This window comes from Mauremys mutica, chromosome 5 (assembly GCF_020497125.1).
Source record: "Mauremys mutica isolate MM-2020 ecotype Southern chromosome 5, ASM2049712v1, whole genome shotgun sequence".
Lineage (NCBI taxonomy): Eukaryota > Metazoa > Chordata > Testudines > Geoemydidae > Mauremys > Mauremys mutica.
In genome coordinates this window covers 24,253,760-24,274,230 of record NC_059076.1, presented here as the reverse complement: position 1 = coordinate 24,274,230, position 20,471 = coordinate 24,253,760, and the positions used below count along the sequence as shown (strand labels likewise).

The window sequence follows — 20,471 nt, the reverse complement described above, 5'->3', positions numbered from 1 at the left end:
CCACCTTAAGCCTCCCAGTCCCCTTTGGGGTCTCTGCTCAGCTTCCCTGCTGAGAGACAGGGAAATCCTCCCCTTCTCTGGGTCGTTGGTTGCTAGGTGTCAATGTCCTTGCATCATCATCTCAGATTTTCTACTGATATGGGTCCACCTTGACCAGTCCTTTTTTTAATGACCCATCCCATCCCCACAGACAGCTAGGTGAGACACATCTATGTGTCTTAGCCTGCCCTAAGAGCAAACAATCATTTTCCTCCCTACCAGGTAGCGAAGCAAAGTATAGGGGAAACTGAGAAACACATGGGCATCACAACAAATATTACAAAAAATTCCCACTTAGTCATAGATACATGGGCGGGGCATAGAGATACTGCAACACCCAGGGGTGCATGGAGGGCCCCAAAGACAGCAGATATCTTCCTTCCCTCCCCCCAAGACTGAGTGCAAGGTAAAACCACTGTCTGCTTTGCATGGGGCAGGGGTGTGGGGAGGATTGGGGGGAGGGAGTACTGAGGAACAAGATCAGAGCTGGGGTGAGGACTTGGGGCAGAATTCGGTGGAGCTGGGAAGCTAGAGCAGAACTAGGAAAATGGGGGGGCTGGATTGGGGATGTGTGGGACTGGGTTTCAGAATCGGGAAGAGGGGCCCTAATTTATTCTTGCACCAGGGTCCTTTGGGTCCTTGTTATACCACTGGTCAGATTATTTAAATTTAAAAGCATCTACTCATTTTAAGGAAAGAAGAGAGGAAGAGAATCCAACCCATGTCCCTAGTTGGAGGAATGAGTGTAATCCATTTTATTAAATACTGATTAGATGAAGTATATAGGTAACCTTTCCATAACACATTCACAGTAAGAGAGTATTTGTTTATACACAGAAAAAGTAGGTCAAATACATGCACCTACCAATTTTTCCAAACATCTCATTATACTTAAGTATTAATAATGTAATGGGTTAAAAAAATAAAAAGCATATACACACACCCTCACTCTCACTTCTCAAGAGTCAGTGCTGTCTTAATTAAAAGGTCTTTTCCCAGCTCTGTTTACAAGAATTGCCACCGTTTACCACCACTGGAGATTCCTTTTCATTCTGAGGTGAAAAGGGTCAGACACATTATGTTTGTGTTTCCAAGTAGCTGAAGCAGACATGCAGTTGCCTTTTTCATTTGCCAAGGGGTTCTCGGCACCAGGTCACGGAATGACCTTTTCAAAGGAATGAGTTAGCCTTCCATATGCATCCAATATTATGCAAAGCTGCACTCCTCAAAACCACCAATAATTTCTCAGCAAAATGGGGTCTTGCCCCGTATTTCCCCCAGTGGCATTGTCAAGCAGCCAATCACACTGCCTCCTGCTTTCACTCAGAGGCCGATTCTTTCTTAACTGGATTAATATTTTTCTGATGCTGAAGCACAAACCCCACACAATTACAATCCCAAGTACTGTCTGTGGCTTTCTGCTCCTGTGCCCCCAGTCAGGGGGCATGAAATTCAGGACTTAAGCAGTGATCCCTAAATGGGAAGGCCCATTTTATCATTTTACATAGTCTCTTTACAGGACATTCATCCCTTTAATCACAATACTGGGATCCTTCCAGATCCTCTCAGTGCTTCTCCTTCCAAACAACAAAGAGACTGAATTACACACTACTAAATTGTTAGGCAAGTTCATATTCCCCACACCACAGGTTTTACAGCTAGCAGGAGGCACACACCCTTACCTTGCTACTATAAGTGTGGGGATGGGGGTAGGAAGTCTACTAGATAGCCTCCCAGATACAGAAAATAAGGGCTTGTCTACACTAGCACTTTACAGCCCTGCAACTTTCTCACTCAGGGGTGTGAAAAAACACCCCCCAGAGCACTGCAAGTTTCAGTGCTGTAAAGTGCCTGTGTAAACAATGCACCAGCAATGGTAGCTATTCCCCTTGTGGAGGTGGATTTTTTTTTATAGCGCGCTGTCTCATGCCGTGACTACACAGCCATGTCAAAGCGCTGCCGCAGCAGCACTTTAACGCTGCTAGTGAAGACATGCCCTAAGTCTGTAAATCCCACAATCCTGCTTCCTCAAGGTAGAATTGCAAAGCCAGCAATGCACTGAAACCCAAGAGTGCAAGCAGACATGAAAAGCCAGTTTAACTAGGTAAATAAGGCTGTGGATTAGAGACACAAGGTGAGTGAGGTAATCTCTTCTATTGGATCAACTTCTGTTGGTGAGAGAGAAAAGTTTTTGAGCTTTCACAGAGTTATTCCAGTCTGGGAAACTACAGAGGGATGTAGGTCTGTAGTATCACAGTGAAAAATACCAGGTGAAACAGATTGTTTAGCATAAGTAGATAATATGTATTTTAAGCGACCATTCAATGTGAAGTGGCCTGCTAACACCCTCCAGTCATATGGGGGGAAGTAAGAGGGGGACAGCTGAGGGGGGAGGGAGTTGTTAGTGGGTTATAGATTGTAATAAACCATAAATGCAGTGTCTCTATTCAGTCCATTATTATTAGCATCTAGCAAAATTATGAATTTAAGCTCCCAGGCTTGTCTTTCAAAAGTATTGTGCGAGTTTCCTTGACGATGAGGAGGGATAGCTCAGTGGTTTGAGCATTGGCCTGCTAAACCCAGGGTTGTGAGTTCAATCCTTGAGGAGGCCACTTAGGGATCTGGGGCAAAAAATTGGTCCTGCTAGTGAAGGCAGGGGGCTGGACTCGATGACCAAGGTCCCTTCCAGTTCTAGGAGATTGGTATATCTCCAATTATTACCTTTATACAGAGTGATCATTTTGTGAAAAGTGTTCACCCAGAGGTGATAGGGTGTTTTTGTCTTTTATCATTTTCCTATGGAAGTTCATTCATTCCTCCACAAACTCTGAAACATTAAAAACCTCCCTCAAAACACCATCCTTGCCACCATGGCTGTCACTTCCCTATATGGCAGGAGTGGCCAAGCCACGGCTCGTGAGCCACATGTGACTCTTTTACAGCTCCCCATGCCCCTTCGCCTATTCTCCGCCTACCAGACTGGGTTGGGGGGAAGCTCGGGGCTTCTGCCCGGTGGCTGGATGGTGGGGCTTCAGCCCTGTGAAGCATCATGCCAAGGCTTGGGGGTCCTGTAGGTCTGAAGCTTTGAGGTGCCCCCTTGCTACGGGGCTGAAGTTCCAAGTCCCATCAGGTGCTCCCGGCTCTCGAACTTCTGAAGATTATCGTATGCGGCTCAGAGGTTCAGTAAGTTTGGCCACCCCTGCTATACATCAACATCCCTCACAATGACAGCATAGCTGCCTGCCTCAAATATTTACAAGACAATGGACCGCCCTCAGATATCCACCTCAAACACACGGCCAAACTCATCCATTTCATCCTCACATATAACAAATGTTACATTCAACAACAAAGCCTTTGTCCAAACCATGAGAGCAGCTCTGGGTACTAGGATGGCTTCCAAATTATGCCAGCCTCTTCATGGGCCACAGTGAAGAATTTCTGGGCAAATGCACCACAAAACCAATGATATACCTGAGATACATCCACGATATTTTCCTCCTCTGCACAGACGACAAACTCCCTCAGATTTCCAACACAACTTCAACTGCTGTTCTACGGAACACCACACCAACCTTCATAGATCCAGTAACCACCCCCAATACACCAAGATACACCCCAAATGCACAGCCAGGTACTATGATACCACAGAATGTATTCAGAGGAGATACACCTTAACACACTCAAAACCGCCTTGAAAAAACAATGACACTACTTCTCTAGTGGATTGCATTATGAGAGAACCTGCTTCAATACAGAAATAAAACCCCCTCCAACTGCACACCCTTAATTGTCACCTACGATCCCACACTGGAACCCATACAGAGTATCAAACAACCACCACCCATACTCAATTGGGACCCACGTCTAAACTTTCCTGAACCTCTCTTCCTTCAAACACCCCCCTCCCCACAAATCTCTCCAAGCTCATCATCAGAAGCAAGCTCCCTGCCAGAACAACAGACTATGACAACAACTATGTGGGTGAAACCAGACAATCACTATACTCGCCAATGAACTCAACTCAGGAAAATGATAAAAGACAGAAACACCCTATCACCTATTCTCAAAGGAAACCTGCAAAATACTTTTAAAAGATGAGCCTAGGAGTTTAAATTCACAACTTTGCTAGACACTAAGCATCATGGACTGAATAGAGATACTAGATTTAAACGATCTATAACCTCAAAACAACCCCCTCACCAGCCTCTCCCCAACCCCGTTTCGTCCCTATGACTGGAGTGGTTAACAAGTAACTTCACCTGGAATGGTCCCTTGAAATATGTGTTAACTACTTATGCTAAACAATCTGTTCCAACTTTTACTTAGCTGTGACACACTGATTTCCCAAACCTGAAGAACAGCTCTGTGAAAGCTCTAAAACTTCTCTCTCTTCCACCAAGAGAAGTTGGTCCAATAAAAGATATTACCTCACCCACCTTGTCTCTCTCTAATATCCTGGGACCAACGTGGCTACAACAACACAGTACAAGAAAGGCTGTGGATTGTGATGGCAATACTGCTGGCCAATGGTGGGCAGCAAGTTGGGAAGGGGTGAGGTGGAGAAGATATTTATGGCCCTGATTCAGCAACACACTTTGGAATGGGTTTAGTTTTAAGCACATACTTGAAGTTCCACCACTTGGCTGAACTGGGGCCTATGACAACATCTCTGCCATAGTGCATGTCTGTTGGCTAGTGCACGAGTAGCACTGTATAAATGTTAATCAGGGGTCCTTGCCTGCCCCGCACAGCTGGAGCAAGACTCCAGACCTGGTAGTGGAAAATAAGGATATATATTTTCACCCCTTTCAGGATGATTCTCTAAGCAAAGTACTATTTTGACTGTAACAACAGCAGAGTTTATGAATGCAGACAGTTGTTTAAAAGTGTTCTGCAGATGTCAAAAATAAGATATTCCTGAGAAAGAGGGGGTGGGAGGGAATAGCCAATCACTGTTTCAATATTTCAATTAAAAGAAATAGCTTTAAAAAAACGAACCGTCTTGTTCATGAACAAGACTATCTTGCAGGCTGCACCTCACTGGCTCTCTGTAGCCATCACCAGGAATTCCTATCACATTGCTTGGCATTACCTCACTGTCATTCATAGGGTCCTAATATTTTAAAGATGTTCCACAAGCAACATATGCACTTTCATAAATGGTTAAAATTAACTTGGAGAGGTTTAGATACCTTGTTGGCTTTGGCACCAGAGCTGTAAGAAACCACACTGTGAAGAGTGTTAAATGTCCTGATTTATATTCCAATTGAATCAAGATAACAACCATGTGCAGAACGCAATGTACCCTGCAGACTCACAACAGCTGTCAGATTCATTTTGCTGTGATATCTGATCCCAGGATGAGGCAGAGATGTATGCTGGACAGTGATCGAATAAATCTCCATGATTTTTTTATTCATCCATGCTGTTATACATTGTATTCTGATATCCGTGTCTGAACACAAAGAGGACATTTCTCACATATCTACGCCATTTTAATGAAAAAAATTAAAGCTAGATTAATTTTAGATAAGAGATTAGAGGAGGGATTGATTAGTGGTTAGTGAGCTGGCCTGGATTCAATTTCCTGCTCCACCACTGCCTTCCTGTGACACTTTGGGCAGGTAACAGTCGCTACGTGCCTGAGCTTGCCATCTGTAAAATGGGGATATCAGCACTCCTCTACCTCACAGAGGTGTTGGGAGGATAAATGTATGAAAGGTGATCAGATACTACTGTGATGGGGGCCATCTAACCTGAACCTGAGAAGGAGCCAGAATTTACCAATGTACATTGCCAAAGAGCCACAGTAATACGTCAGCAGCCCCCCACATCAGCTTTCCTCCCCCTACCCCTCCCCCCGCTCCAAGCGCCTCCCACCCACTAGCAGCCCTGCTGATCAGCACCTCCCCATTCCTCCCCGATCAGCTGTTTCATGGCATGCAGGAGGCTGGTGGGGGGGGGAGGGCACGGCAGGCTCGGGGAGGGGGCAGAAAGGGGTGGAGTCGTGGCAGGGCCTGTGGCAAAGCCAGGGGTTGAGCAGTGAGCTCCCCCCGGCACACTGGAAAGTTGGCGCCTGTAGCTCCAGCCCCAGAGTCGGTGCCTATACAAGGAGCCGCATATTAACTTCTGAAGAGCCGCATGTGGCTCCAGAGCCACAGGTTGGCCACCCCTGCTCTTAGATAGATACATTTCATTTGCTAAAGGGATCCTAAACACACCTCCCTTGCCTCCTGTACCTCCAAGGCATAAGCTCAGCACCCGCTAGATTCAGTCCACAGGTCAGAACAGCCCTTTAGCTCTCCTCCCATATGCTTGTGTGACAAGGGGTAGAAGCAATACATTTTAACGGCACAATCAACCTCATGCAGATAATGGTGTGAAACAGGATGCATCAAGTTCTCTCGTTAACCCTGGGAATGGGATCAAACCACTGTATATGTTTTAAGATAGGGGCCCCACCCCACTTACCAAACCTGTAGAACTAGCAGCCATTGCTTTGGTGCTGCTGGATAAGTCTTTCCCCTCATTGAGAGTGGGTGTCAAATTCTTTATTTTACATTGCACTTATATGGAAGAAAGTTACAGTAATCTTTGGCTTTTACAAAGAACAGTAGATTGTTTTGTTTTAAATCGGTTTTCCCCTCACAACCAGTCTCAAAATGAATGAAGAGAGGTTAAATCTGAACCTATCTGAAAATTAGTTTAAAAAGTAAAAGAGAAGAGTGTGCCCAGTGTTCACAGGGTTAATTCCTACCCATTGGTGCTGCTTGGTGTGTCCGTGGATGCCATCACGACACTTCAGTGTAAATCAGCTCATCTGGAAGAGAAAAGGGGACATTAATACACAAGTAAAAAATATCCAGGTACTTTCCCTTTTGTAAGACATAGCACATAATATTCAGCCTGATCATAGGTGCCACCTAAGCTTTGCTTAGATAATAATACGGACCAATGGGATCACTTTTCTCCCAAACCGTTGCTCCCCGTAGATGGTCGTATAGGGCTGGACAGGAGGCTGGGTGTGTCTAATCTCCAGAGAAGTGCTCTCTTTCTAGTACCATGGCTGAAATGTCTTGTTAATTTGAAGCAGAAATTATGCAGAGAAGGAATAGACATTTACATTTGTGTGTGTATATCTGCCTTTCAGCTTTGGTTGTCTGAGGTGTCTGATCCATCAGATAGCTCCTTTGATAGCTTGTTTTCTAACGCCATATCGTAACTGAGCAAAATGCAGGTACTCCTACAAAAATAATGCTCTCTGATTATGATCTATGATTTATGTGCGCCCGCCTAGTGCCCAACAGGGGAGAGAAGCAACGGCCCCGCACCTGCAAACCAAAAAGCAAAACCAAAACCAAAACATGCACAGCATTTTTCAGCAGCTCTCCCAAAGATCAGCTCTCCCCCTCAAACCTGCAGGGCAGTCTGAGCCATCATCCTGAATGACCATGTATTAGCAAGGCTAATACTCTATAGCAGTGGTCCCCAACCTTTTTGTGGCCAGTAGCACTTTCATGTTTTCAGAAGAGTGTGGTGGGCACCAACAATTACTCACATACAGGGCCGGCTCCAGGCACTAGTGGAGCAAGCACATGCCTGGGGCAGCAATCCATCCGTTCTGCAGAGTCAGAGCATTATTTGTTTGGTTTTGGTTTTTGGTGCCAGTTCTGGGCAGTGCAGAGAGAAGCCGGAGAGAAGCTGGGAGGACAGAACACTGGCGCCCGCAGCCTGCAGCCCCGGAGAAGCTGGAGAGAAGCTGCAGCCCCGCGCCTGCCAGGGACCGAGAACACTGGCTCCTGCAGCCCCGGAGTTCTCTGTCCCCGGCAGGTGCGGGGCCGTTGCTTCTCTCCCCTGTTGGGCACTAGGCGGGCGCACATAAATGCCCCAGCGGGCGCCCTGGCGCCCACGGGCACCATGTTGGGGACCACTGCTCTATAGAATAAATGGTTTTCCTGAGGCAGCAAATCGTTAGCAGTATTGCCAACCCCCCAAAATGTTCAAAAATCATGAGTCAGGCTCACCAAAAATCATGATATTGGCTTTAAAACCATGAGATTATGTAAAAATATTAGATTAGGTGTTCCTTTTATTTACTGTCTGCTTTTTGAGCCTTTAGGATACACAAGGATCACATTTTGAAGCTTTCTCCCCAGCTACGCAGGCTAGAAATGTACTTTTTCTTTAAGAATGAAGGCTGAAATTGTTTTATACCCACTTGACTCCATGAGCTGGGGCTTTAAGGAAAACAATAGTTATTATGAGACTCACAACAAAATCAACAGAGTTGGCTACACTGCATTAGGACTATTGCTATGCATTAGTAAAATTCTGACACAGAGAAAGAAGAGTTCTCTGCCTCAAGAAGTTTACAATCTAAGTATCCGGTAATGAACACCGTGCTTAGTCCTGTAAGTTGTCCCATTGGTCTGAACAACATTGGTTTGAACTGTTGGCTTCAAAGGGACTTCTCACAGCAGTAAGCACTATACTCCTTAGAGAGCATTTACAGAATTAGGTCCTAAATGTCTAGGAGCAACACAAAACATTCAGTAATTGCTTGTGTTGTGTGGCACTGTGAGAAGATATTTGCCAAACAGAAACCCCTAGAACTAGCACCTAGTTAGCCATCATCTGATGTCACTACTCATGCTGGGCTCTTTAGCGTTTCAAGGCCCAGAGACGTCTTCTATGTTGGAGTTACATGAGCACTTGTTTGAAGCATACAACAGTTGTATTTTCCAGCTGGGGGTGCCACCCATGGAAGCACCAGACTGGTCCAGGGAGACAGACATAGGGGAGGGAGAGAAGCTGCATGACACTAGATACCCCCTCTACATTCACTACAAATATGCCCTATAAATGCAGATAAAGCAAAGGGAAGCTCTTTGAAAGCTACCACTGTCTCCTCTCTCCTCCCAGCTGTGGTACCTAACTTCCCTGGATTACAGGCTCAAACAGTAGTTTACCAGCCCGAACTTCTCTGTTCCCAGGACACTCAAGTTCAACCTCAAAAGCATGCACACCACAGCCACATGGGGAGAAGGAACAAAAGGATACCAATGGACACTCCGCTCAGAGTATCACTTAACCTTCTGGTGAATGGAGAAAACAAAAAAATATATGGCAAAATGGAATAAAATAAAAGGCACAACGAAAAGGAAAGAAAGAGCAGTGAGGAGGAACAGAGAAGATAGAAAGAAAAAAGAACACAGATATTATGTCCCATCACAGTTACTATGACATGCATTGAAATGGGTGGCTGTAACAAAAGAGTGCTATTCACAGCCAATTGGGTTTCAGTTACAAGGTATTCCTCTCCCCCGTGCTCATTAGAAAAATGAGGTCAATTAAAAAAAAAAGAGTTGGATCTGTGATCTACAAAGCCTTCCCTGTGCTCAACTCCATGCAAATGCTTGGAGCATATTTTATTACAAAGCTTGTGGCAATTACCACAATAATCACCTTGATTCCTCCTTCAGATCTACTCCAGTTGCCCAATGTCTAGTTTCTCAGGGAGGGTCTACACTTAAAATGCTGCATTGGGGCAGCTGCACCGCTGCTGCAGCGTTTAAGTGAAGAAGCTCCCACGCTGATGGGAGACCTCTCCCGTCAGGATAGTAAATCCACGTCTGCAAGAAGCGATAGCTACATCAACAGGTGAAGCTCTCTCGCAACATAGCACTGTCTATACCAAGGGTTAGGTTGGTATAACTATGTCATTTCACACCCTTAACAACTTAGTTATACTGATGTGTGTGTAGCGTAGACCTGGCTCCACTTGAATAGGTTGCACAAAACCTGAACAACAATAATTGGCTTAGAAGACGTTTCAGGTAGCTTTTTAACAAATTGCTTTCATTAAGAGCTGAGAAGTGCTCCACAAGAAACTGCTTTTGAATAAGACCAATGTGAAATTCAGGATAGAAAATCGGCTCTGGATTAGTTACGTACAAAACCCACAACAACCGAGGGGTACCAGGAGAAGGGAAAGAAAAAGGAAAATTGGAAATAAATGCTGGCAGGAAAACATGCACAGAAATGGTTAACTATCCGATCAGACCATTTATTTGCAGCATCCCACCCTACTGAGAGCATAAAACAGATTTACGGCTCGAGGACAGGCTGCAGTAGCATTATGTGAACCAGTGGGAGCTCAGCTCAGCCAACTGAAATTAAAAGGAGTGGACGAGTTGGTAACTGGATAAAGAGGCTGACCTCTAGGTCATCAGTTTAATTCCAGGCCAGAGAGCTACCATTAGAAAGTTGTTCAGTCTTTGGTGCACTGTATCAAGCAAGTTTGGTGGGCTCAGTTTAACTTCTGACAGCATCTCTGTCAGATCACGGCCACCAAAACAAAACTTGTTCAAAAGACTCAGGAATAGATATGCATGGAGACTACACTATCAAAATATTGTTACATATAGACCAGTGGTCCCCAACGCGGTGCCCAGGGGCACCATGGTGCCTGCCAGGGCATCTATCTGCGCCTGTGTATTGGCCGGCGGACAAGCATCCACCGAAATGCCGCCGAAAAGCAGCATCATCAAGAGGTATCGCTGCCGAAAAGCTGCTGATTTTTGACGGCGACGCCTCTTGACGTTGCCACTTCTCGGCAGCATTTTGGCGGATGCTTGTCCGCCGGCCACGGTCCTCGGTGGCTCGTTGTCTGGCGCCCACCAGACAAAAAGGATTGGGGACCACTGATACAGACAGTAGGATGCAAACAGAAGAGATTCCACTTTGAGCACAACAATGTATGAGAGCAGCAGCCTCTCTTGAAGGTTTTGTTCCATTTATATTTGAGAATTTAAAGAGATCTAACACTTCCCACACTTCTCTGGGCTTTCCCATCTCTAGTCACTGTCTAGCCTCAGAACCCCATCCTACCAAGTGCTGACCTCCTCCAAAGAAGTGCTGAGCTCCATCTCCTCATGTTGTCGTCGTTAGGTGTGGAAGGAACTGAGCTCCATTCAGGAGGTGCAAAGCAACTGTACCAATTGGCTTTGCATCCTTGGCTATCCACAGCTCAGTTATCCAAAGCTCCCCACTATCAGAAACAGGACTATGATCCCAACATCTATTAATTTTGTTGAACATTCAAGTATCAAATCTTTACTATATTAACATATTAACATTACCCATGACACTTGGATACTAGAGGCTGTAAAGTATATAATAGATTTTACTTGATTATAGCAGAGGAATTAATAGTGCTCAAATACTATGTAAGAATTAAGAATGGATGGAATGCCTTGTGGTACGTGCTCCCAGTCAGAGTTTAAGACATACTTGTGACATTCTATGATCAGTAATTTTGTTTTAAGAAAAGAAACTGAGATGACACAGTTGTAGAAAAGGCAGCTCAGCCTGACAGTCTCAAGTTGGGTTTAAAATAAACTAATGTAGGTAAACAATCCAGGAAGGGTTCTAAGTGGGTAAAGGGAGCAGCTCTCCAAACTACTACTCAAATGGTCCTAACATTTTGATCATGTGCAGCCAAAGGAGTTTGCCCCTCAGGAGAGGGATTGGGCCACAAGAGGTACAGGACTATAGAGGAACACCAATTCATCACAGATTAACTGGGCAGCATGGGGAGAGAAGCATGCACTGACAGTACCTATGTTATATCTGCTGTATGGATATAGGGAACATTAATCTCTGGGATAAAATTCTGATTCCGTTGAAGTCAATGGGAGTTTTGCCACTGACTTGATCTCACAACCAGGTGTGTTAATCCAGCAATGCATTCATTTAAGAGAGTTATTAACATATATCATATTTCAGTAAGCCACCACTAGCTACAATTGTCACCTGTTTTCTGCCTCTCTCTCTCCCCACAGTTTGCATTTGCAAGATATTTGTTTCTAAACAGAAGCTTTCCCTTCCAATGTCAATTAATATAGTAAAGAAGTCTAGCTAAAATCCCTGGTTTTGTTCTCAAAGTGAGCACACAACATACAAGTAATTTTTTCCCTTACAGATCTTTGACAGTTTCCTCCTTCACCAGTTTTGAATGATGTATGTTTCTTCCCCCTCCCACTATGTTTTAGAAATTCTAAGACGCCAGAGGTTTCCTCTAGAGCCAGAGTCAGGAAGTGAACTCTCTTACTGCAATGCTTTTTATAAACATAGTTTCAAAATAAAATCCAATGGTTTGTGAATAAATGTTCCTCAACTTGTCAAACTTTTTTGAAGAACAAAAACAAACATAATTGGGAACCATCAAAATGTAAATATTTATGCATGTTTATTCTTCTTACAAGCCACTAAGTCGCTACTCAGTAATACTGTCACTAATAGCCATGCAATACCTAGCACTTGTGATGCAGGGCTCCAACACTGATCTTTTATAAATCCCATGGAAAGAGGCAAAACAGCATGGGCGACATGTTCTAATTGCTAGGGAGACTTTTACTGTGGAGTGGGAGGGGAAAGATGATAAACTGCTATTTGGAAGAGACTTATTTGTTGACGGTTTGCTTTGTAACAATACACTTAGCACCTAAAGACTCTACAACTTTCAAACACAGAAAGGAGAGTGAGAGTTTGAAAGTAGTTAAAACAGTTTATAACTTTTATAATACAAGTTTCTAACACTCTTAGAAAGAGCTAAGTTCAAACTCTGACATTGGGAGATAGGTAGGTTAGTGTTGAACACAAGTGCAAAGTGGCACTCACTAAGCATTTTTGCCAACAAATTTCCCATCACTGATACCACCAGTTCTACTCCACCCGTGAGGAGTATAAATGTAGACAAACTCCAAGCAGATGCTGCTATTTTAGCTGTCATGTCATTTAACCCTGAAGAGCGGCTGAGGAATTTAGTCAGGACTGAAAACTCTCCTGCAATGAGGCAGATTGGGAAATTCATTTCCTATATACATAGACACACCCTTTTAACATTTCTGTTTGGATAACTCTATCTTAGTGTAAGAAGTATTTCTTTTTCATACTATTTTGAACAGCAATGCAAACTTTTAACATAGTTTTTTAAGCAGTTGTATACATACATATACACACACACACACACACACACACACTTCTTATGAATGATCACTTCGGTTATTTCCTGGAGTTGTCGGGCACTCAGATACTACAGTAGTGGAAGACAAATATCTAAACAGGTTTTCATAGGATATCATTAACCCATCAAACCTAATTTTTAAGTGAATGTTATCAATCTTTTAAAAGTGTCATACAAAGAAGTGGATGTACATAGAGATACTACAGTACTGTGTCATCTCAAAAAGAAGCTGTAAATTAGGGGTAGGCAACCTATGGCACACATGCCGAAGGCGGCACGCGAGCTCATTTTCAGTGGCACTCACACTGCCCGGATCCTGGCCACCGGTCCAGGGGGCTCTGCAGTTTAATTTAATTTTAAATGAAGTTTCTTAAACATTTTAAAAACCTTATTTGCTTTACATACAATAGTTTAGTTATATATTATAGACTTATAGAAAGACCTTCTAAAAACATTAAAATGTATTACTGGCATGCGAAACCTTAAATTAGAGTGAATAAATGAAGATTCGGCACACCACTTCTGAAAGGTTGCCGACCCCTGCTGTAAATAAATCTCCAGTGGCAGACTTCTATGGAAGGAAGTTTGGGTCACGGATCCTGGCACACTGGCAGGGAACTCCTCAACACTAGTTTACCAGGTTCCTGTGGCTGATCTCATAATATGTCCAATATAAAGTATTTAAGGACAACAGGAAGCCCTAACACAATCGGGAGCTTTTCTACAAACCACAACTTTTAGAATATGTAAGATACATATAAGCTGTTTAAAAAACACAGACAACCCAGACACCTGAAATAGTTGCATGAAGGGCAGTTTTTATGTGACATTGTTGAAACAGATATTATGCTATCCCTTGTTCACTTTAACTTAAAAATACTTTTAGCAAATAAATGCACAATTCAGAGGTTTCAGCGTAACTTTGTGTTCCTAGCTACTGTTAGCCCCGCCTTCCTCTTCCCCATCAATGAATCCTACACCATGCTACATCTTATCTCATTGTGGGAGGGACCATATAAACACATAATAGTAGACGGTCCCTGCCCCAAAGAGCGTGGTCTATATAGGACAGCTACAGGGTGGGGGAAAGGAATATACCACAGAAGCAAAATGATGATTTGTAAATGTTATGTTAGTGCCACTTTTTTTTTTTAAAAAGACATTTCATTTCTCTACTGTAGTTTTCAAAAACTACAGTAGAGTTGCATGGAGTGAGGCAGCTGAAGGCTGCACCCTATAATCCAGACGCTAACGGTCTAATAGAATGATTCAATGGGACACTGAAGTCTGTGCTGAGGATATACGTTACCCAATGAGAGAATGACTGGACTATATTGCTTCCTTGTTATTCACATACAGGACTGTCCCCCAAGAGTCTACAGGGTTTACTTCCTTTGATCTCCTTTACGGGAAAGAGGTGCAGGGACCCTTAGATTTAATACAAGGCCCTTGGAAGAGCAATATGGAAGAGCCTGTAGGGGAGTATGGCACTTGTTTTAAAGAGAATTTAAAGGCTATGATGGACACAATGCATCAGAACCTTGAAAGGCTGGTATGACAGGCATGTTGGAGAAAGGTCTTTTGAGGAAAGTGACTTGGTATTAGGTTTGAATCTAGTGAGGAAAAACAAAGTTCAAGATTGTTGGGAGGGACCTTTTGAGGTAATAGAGTGAAGGAGGTCACCTATAATGTAACGAAACCCCACAGCAGGGAGTTGTGCAAACAGTACCTGTCAATAGATTGAAAACTTACCACAAAAAAGAGACGGCGGTGAATATGATTTATTGTGCTGATGAGAGAACATTTACTGCCCCTTTAATGTATTTGGTCCTGGAGAGTGAGGAAGAGACTCCACTGGAGAGCACTGAAATTTGGGAGGGTTTGAGCCCAACCCAAAAGTAGGATATGTTGGCCTTCTTGAAATACCACAAGCAGGTATTTTCCAACCAGTCAGGTTTAACTAACAAAAGAATGCATTCCATTGAAACTACAACGTCCTGCCCTGTTCCTAGCAGACCACCCCATGCTGTGGGGAGGGATAGCTCAATGGTTTGAGCATTGGCCTGCTAAACCCAGGGTTGTGAGTTCAATCCTTGAGGGAGCCACTTAGGGATCTGGGGCAAAATCAGTACTTGGTCCTGCTAATAAAGGCAGGGGGCTGGACTTGATGACCTTCCAGTTCTAATGAGATAGGTAGTTCTCCATATATATTATTTTTTAAAGATAAATTCAGGAGAAAGTGGAGAGCACGCGCATGGGAGCAATCACTAAATCAAAAAGCCCGTGGGCATCTCCTACTGTGATGGTACTTAAAAGGAATAAACCCCTGAGATTTTGCATGGATTTTAGAAGGGTAAATGACATCATCCAACCTAATCCTTACCCTACACCCCAGATAGAGGACCTTCTGGATCTACTGGGCAGTGCAAAATTCATAAATACTCTGGATTTGACTCATGGATACTGGCAAATTCCCTTAGATGCTGATGTCCAGGAAAAGTCAGCTTTCATAGTGGAATGTGGCCTGAGCTTAAGTTTATGCCTTTTGGATCAATTAAGCCTCTGAAAGGTAGCCCCCACATTTTCAATGAGGTCCTGCAGGGCTTACACACCTCTATCAAGGCCTATGTAGACAACTTTGCTGTTTTTAGTGACTCCGAAAAACCTAGATTACCTGAACCTTGTGGGAATCGTATTGCAGGGGCCTAGAGAAGCCAGCCTCACTATCAAGGTGTTAAAATGCAAGATGGGGACCACAGAAGTATCTTAGCTAGGACACAGGGTGGGCAGTAGGTTTGTTCGCCCTGACCCTTTAAAAGTAGAAGCCATTCGGAATTGGCCTGTCCCACAAACCGAGAAGCGGGTCCAATCCTTTTTCAGTCTTGCCAATTAACACCAGAGGATTGTAAAGGAGTTCAGTGACATTGTGGCCTCTATAAACAGACCTTATGAAAAAGGGGAAGCCAGACCAGGTGAATATGGACTGGTGCCCAAGAGAAAAAGCCTCTTTATGTCCTTGAAGCCTGCCTAAAGAGTTAGTTTTAGTCAGCTCTGATTTCTGCAAATCCTGTGTGCTGTGCACTGATGCTTCTAACACTGGGTTAGGTGCAGTGCTAACACAGATGAGGATGTGGGACAAGCAGCACTCTATTGCCTTTTAAGTAAAAAAGTGACCTCCACTGAACAGAACTATGCTGACATAGAGAAGGAATGTTATGTCATTGTTTGGACTATTACGCAACTTAAACCTCATCTGTATAACAGAAAATTTAAATGCTATCGGCCCACTCCCCGCTAACATAGCTGTGCCAAGCCAGAGGGACCAATTCAAAACTATTACACTAGAGCCTAGGTCTACAGGAGTAGGACATGGAAACAGTCCATATCAAGGTAAAAAAAATATAAAATGCAGTGGCAGATGCCTTGTCAGGAATAGGGAGACCCTGAGGCATATTCAGGAGCACCAGTGACATCCCTTTTTACACCATTTTTGCATTGGGGGTGTGATGCCAGAGGTCCCCATGCTTCAACTGAATACTGACAAATGCATAGCTGAAATCAGTCTGGCTCACCCGTGTGTTATTGTTAAAATAGGTATTAGAATTATATATTGACTTTATGGAATGCCTGTAAGTTGCTGCATGCATTAATCTCACTTATAACATCTGTATCCCATAGTAGAAGGTAAAATTTGAGTGTTTGCATTGTAAGACACGCCATGTAAATCACAGAACAGGAGAGAGACATTAACTAGCATCAAGTGCTGATCTCCAAAAGAAGGTGTCACATCCTGGCCAACAAGGAAGGCCCATCAACACCAGACAGATGAGAGTGGAACACTAAAAAGAGGACTAAAGACTGTTGTTTACTCTTCCTACCCCCATGAAGAAGAGTCTTGCAAATTAATTCCTTCCATAAGCTGAGTTTTTAGCTCACAGCGGAAGGGGGGCGGGGGGGGGAGAGAGAGAGAATAGCAAGGAGGAACTGTATCTTTATGCTGCTTTGACTATAAGGAACAAGGATTACTAGGCATAAGCAAAAGATCCCCAGCATTTAGCCTGGGTTAGCCCTAAAGGATATATAGAGCTTGCTTGTTATAGAAGCTTCTATTACGTTTTGAAATTTAAGACTGGAGCTCTTCTTCAGCTTAACCTATTGTTATTCAATAACAGAAATTTGATCCTTTATTGGTAATGCTATTTAAATAAAGTGAGGGCTTTGAAGGGCCACAGGATTAGAGCAGTTCACATGCATATTCCTCTTTCTGGTTTAATTTTTTTTTTAATCATTTAAAATGTGAGCCATTGCATTATGTTAAAAGTAGATGGATGCTTTAGGGGTTAACTACTGAGGCCATGTCTACACTAGCGAGCTTACAGCAACAAATGCAGCTGTAAGATGACTCGTGTAGCAACTCCACACTGAGGGGAGAAAGGTCTCCCATTGACATAATAAAATTACCTCAATGAGCAGCGGTAACTATGTCAGCAGGAGACGCTCTCCCACTGCCATACTGCTGTGCACGCGAACACTTACGCGGATGAAACTTATATCGCTCAGAGGTGTTTTTTTCACACCCAAGTGACAAATTTTGCTGACATAAATGGTAGTGTATACGTGGCTTTAGGCCCCAAACCGGCAGATATTTAAATGGATGAGTATCTTAGTGGGACTACTTACATACACAGGTACTCAGAGTGGAGCAGTTTGCAAACCTGGGGAAAAGAACATGCCTAAGAAGAGCTGGAAGCTTGCCCCTTGGGTTAAAAGGGTGACCTCTGGTGGACAAACATATCCTCAGGTTTCAGAATTGCTCACTGTTGACTTTTTGTTTACCTATAGTTAATATTTTTATTATAATGTTTCCTCAAATGTTTCCATTACAAACCAATATAAACTGTCAGTTCAACAAATAAAATAATAAACACCAGTAATAATTATATCATTAAAATGATTAGAGTGGATATTTATAGCATATCATTTTCATATGAACAAGTCCTTTGTACGTGTCTTAACAACCATACTAAATACAGATGACTTTGAGCAAAACAGTAGTCTACTCCATCCAGTATAAGGGGAATAAATTAGATACTTAGCTCAATGCTGCGTTTTATGTGGAAACACAAAAGAGAAAAAAAATCACAGCTTGAAGAAAAAAAAGAGAGAGAGACAATTGCTGGAAAATGACTCACCACCCACAAGGCAAGAGCTGAAATTATACAGATTTTTATAATCCTGTAGAGTTGAAATGCAAGACCCAATACTTGGTGGCTGTTAAGCCGTCTTTAAGAAGGAATACAAGATTTTACACAAGTGGAAGTGGTAAATCCTGTGCAAAGCTAATTAAGACAATAAAGTTTTGCAGTCAATGTCAACAGACCCTTCTCACATCCCCATCAGGAGTTCACTCCCTTCCCCATACTCCGGACAAATTTTTTTTTTTAAGTCACAAGGTCATTAAATACAGCGACTGGCAGCTGCTTGCTTTCACACTCACGCTCTTGCTGCATTTGTTTATAAAGCAATGCAAAGTCCCCCCCCGGCCATGGGAAAGTGCGAGCGCCTATCCCCGAAGGCTGGAAAACCCAAGGCAGGAAACAAGGGAGAAAAGTTTCCCAACAACCTCCCCTGGTAACTGCCCGCTTCCTTCTCTCCCCGGGCGCTGCTGCAAACACCCCCTCACTCCCTCGCCAACATCCCTCCCACGGACCCCAGGTCTCTCACCTCTGCCAAATCGCTGCGAGCTCCCCGGGGGGGAGGGCTGGGGCAGGGTCTTCTTCTGAGCGCTCCCTGCCTCGCAGGGGGAGGGGAGAACGGGGATGCTGCTCCGCTCCGCTCCTCCCGGACCTGTTGCAGCAGCACGGAGCCCGGGCGCGCCCCCCGCCCCTGCCTCCAGCTGCTGCAGCCTGCGCGCACGTCGGGCAGCGGGAGGGAGGCGGCCGGGCGCTGGAACGCGCAGGGAGGCGCGCGCGCCACAAGGGGGGGGGGTAGGAGAGGGGGAGGGCGGTGGGGAGAGCCCAAGCCCCGCCCCCTGCACTCGGGGCACGCCCCCTTGAGCCGAGCGCGCGCAGGAATCCGCCCCCCGAGCCAGCCGCTGCCCGCCGAGCGTGTCCGGGAACCTCCCGATGCGCCGCGGCTGCAGCCACCTGAGCAGCTGCTGGGGGTGCCCAGCCCTGCGGTCCCTGCAGCGGGGAGGGTCCCGGGTCCCTGGCCAGGCCAGCGGGAGCTGCGTCCCCGCCCCCCCCGCGCCGAGCAGTGACCCAGGGCAGGCGCCTGAGAGCGAGGGAGGCACAATTAAATGGGGGGGGGTCCCCAGGTGCTGCGTGGTCCAGCCCATGGGGGCACTGGGGCATGGCATGGCCCAGGCGGTAGGATGCGGAGGATGGTGCTTGGTCCTTGGGGGAGGAGGTTACATGGCCAGGCCATGAGGGTGCTGTGTAGCCTTTGGGACACATGGTTGCTGGGGATGGATCAGAATCTTTGCAAGCCCAGGGCCCGTTCCTCACCCTTCCCTGAGTCAGCTCAAGGGTTGTTGCCACCAGGGTGACCTGCATGCCCAGTTACAGGTGGGTCTCGAGCCTCATCTTGGAAGTCATAGGCATGGGAACTAGGGGTGCCAGCTGCCAGCCCCCTGCGCCTGGGGCTTTGCTCTTGGCCTCAGCTGAGGGTGGTGGTGGTGGAAAGCAGGGATTTGGAGCAGTCAACTTTTTGAATTGCTCCGCTCCAGCTCTGGGCATAAAACCTACTGATCTGCACTCCAGCTCCGGGCTCTGCTCCAAAGCCCTGGTGGTAAGGCGGCTGGCTGGCTTCCAGCATCCCCACTGTTAAAAATGTTCCAGTGCCACATCTTGAAGTGCACTCAGTCACCTGGCCTCAGCATATTATTATTCGGATTACAGGAGTGCCTCGGAGCCCCAGTTATGGATTTGGGCCCCATTGTGCTAGGCACTATATAAACACAGAACAAAAATATGGTCCCTGCCCCAGAGAGCTTACTCCAGGAGGAAGACTGTGGTTGACAATATCACTCTTCTGGCACAGTGGAACTCTCTACAGTCAGGGTAAAGCTCATCTGTTCAGGAGACACTAGCCAAAAGGGCTAATTCAACCCTCGGATACATGAGCAGGGAAATCTCGAGTAGGAGTAGAGTGTTTATTTTACCTCTGTATTGGGCCCTGGTGCCACCACAGTTGGAATGTTATTCTGGTGTCCACAATTCAAGAAGGATGTTGATAATTCAAAGAAGAGCCATGAGAATGACTATTGGAAAACATGCCTTATAGTGATAGACCCAAGAAGCTCAATCTACATATCTTAACAAAGAGAAGGTTAAGGGATAACTTGAACAGTCTACAAGTACCAATACAAGGAACAAATATTTGATAATGGGCTCTTGAACCT

The 20,471-nt window shown here is 44.9% G+C and overlaps 1 protein-coding gene across 2 annotated transcripts in view; it reads right to left on the bottom strand.

The window, feature by feature from the left end:
- AFF1 (AF4/FMR2 family member 1) overlaps positions 1-18,922 on the bottom strand; it is a 168,133-nt gene extending 149,211 nt beyond the window's left edge. For both annotated transcript variants that reach the window (XM_045018571.1, XM_045018572.1), the window contains exons 1-2: positions 18,794-18,922; positions 6,800-6,862 (exon numbers count right to left, since the gene is read on the bottom strand). In XM_045018571.1, the coding sequence (XP_044874506.1) occupies positions 6,800-6,834 (35 nt within the window). In that variant the 5' untranslated portion in view covers positions 6,835-6,862; positions 18,794-18,922. The remainder of the gene's footprint in view (positions 1-6,799; positions 6,863-18,793) is intronic.
- Between the last annotated feature and the right edge of the window lie 1,549 nt (positions 18,923-20,471).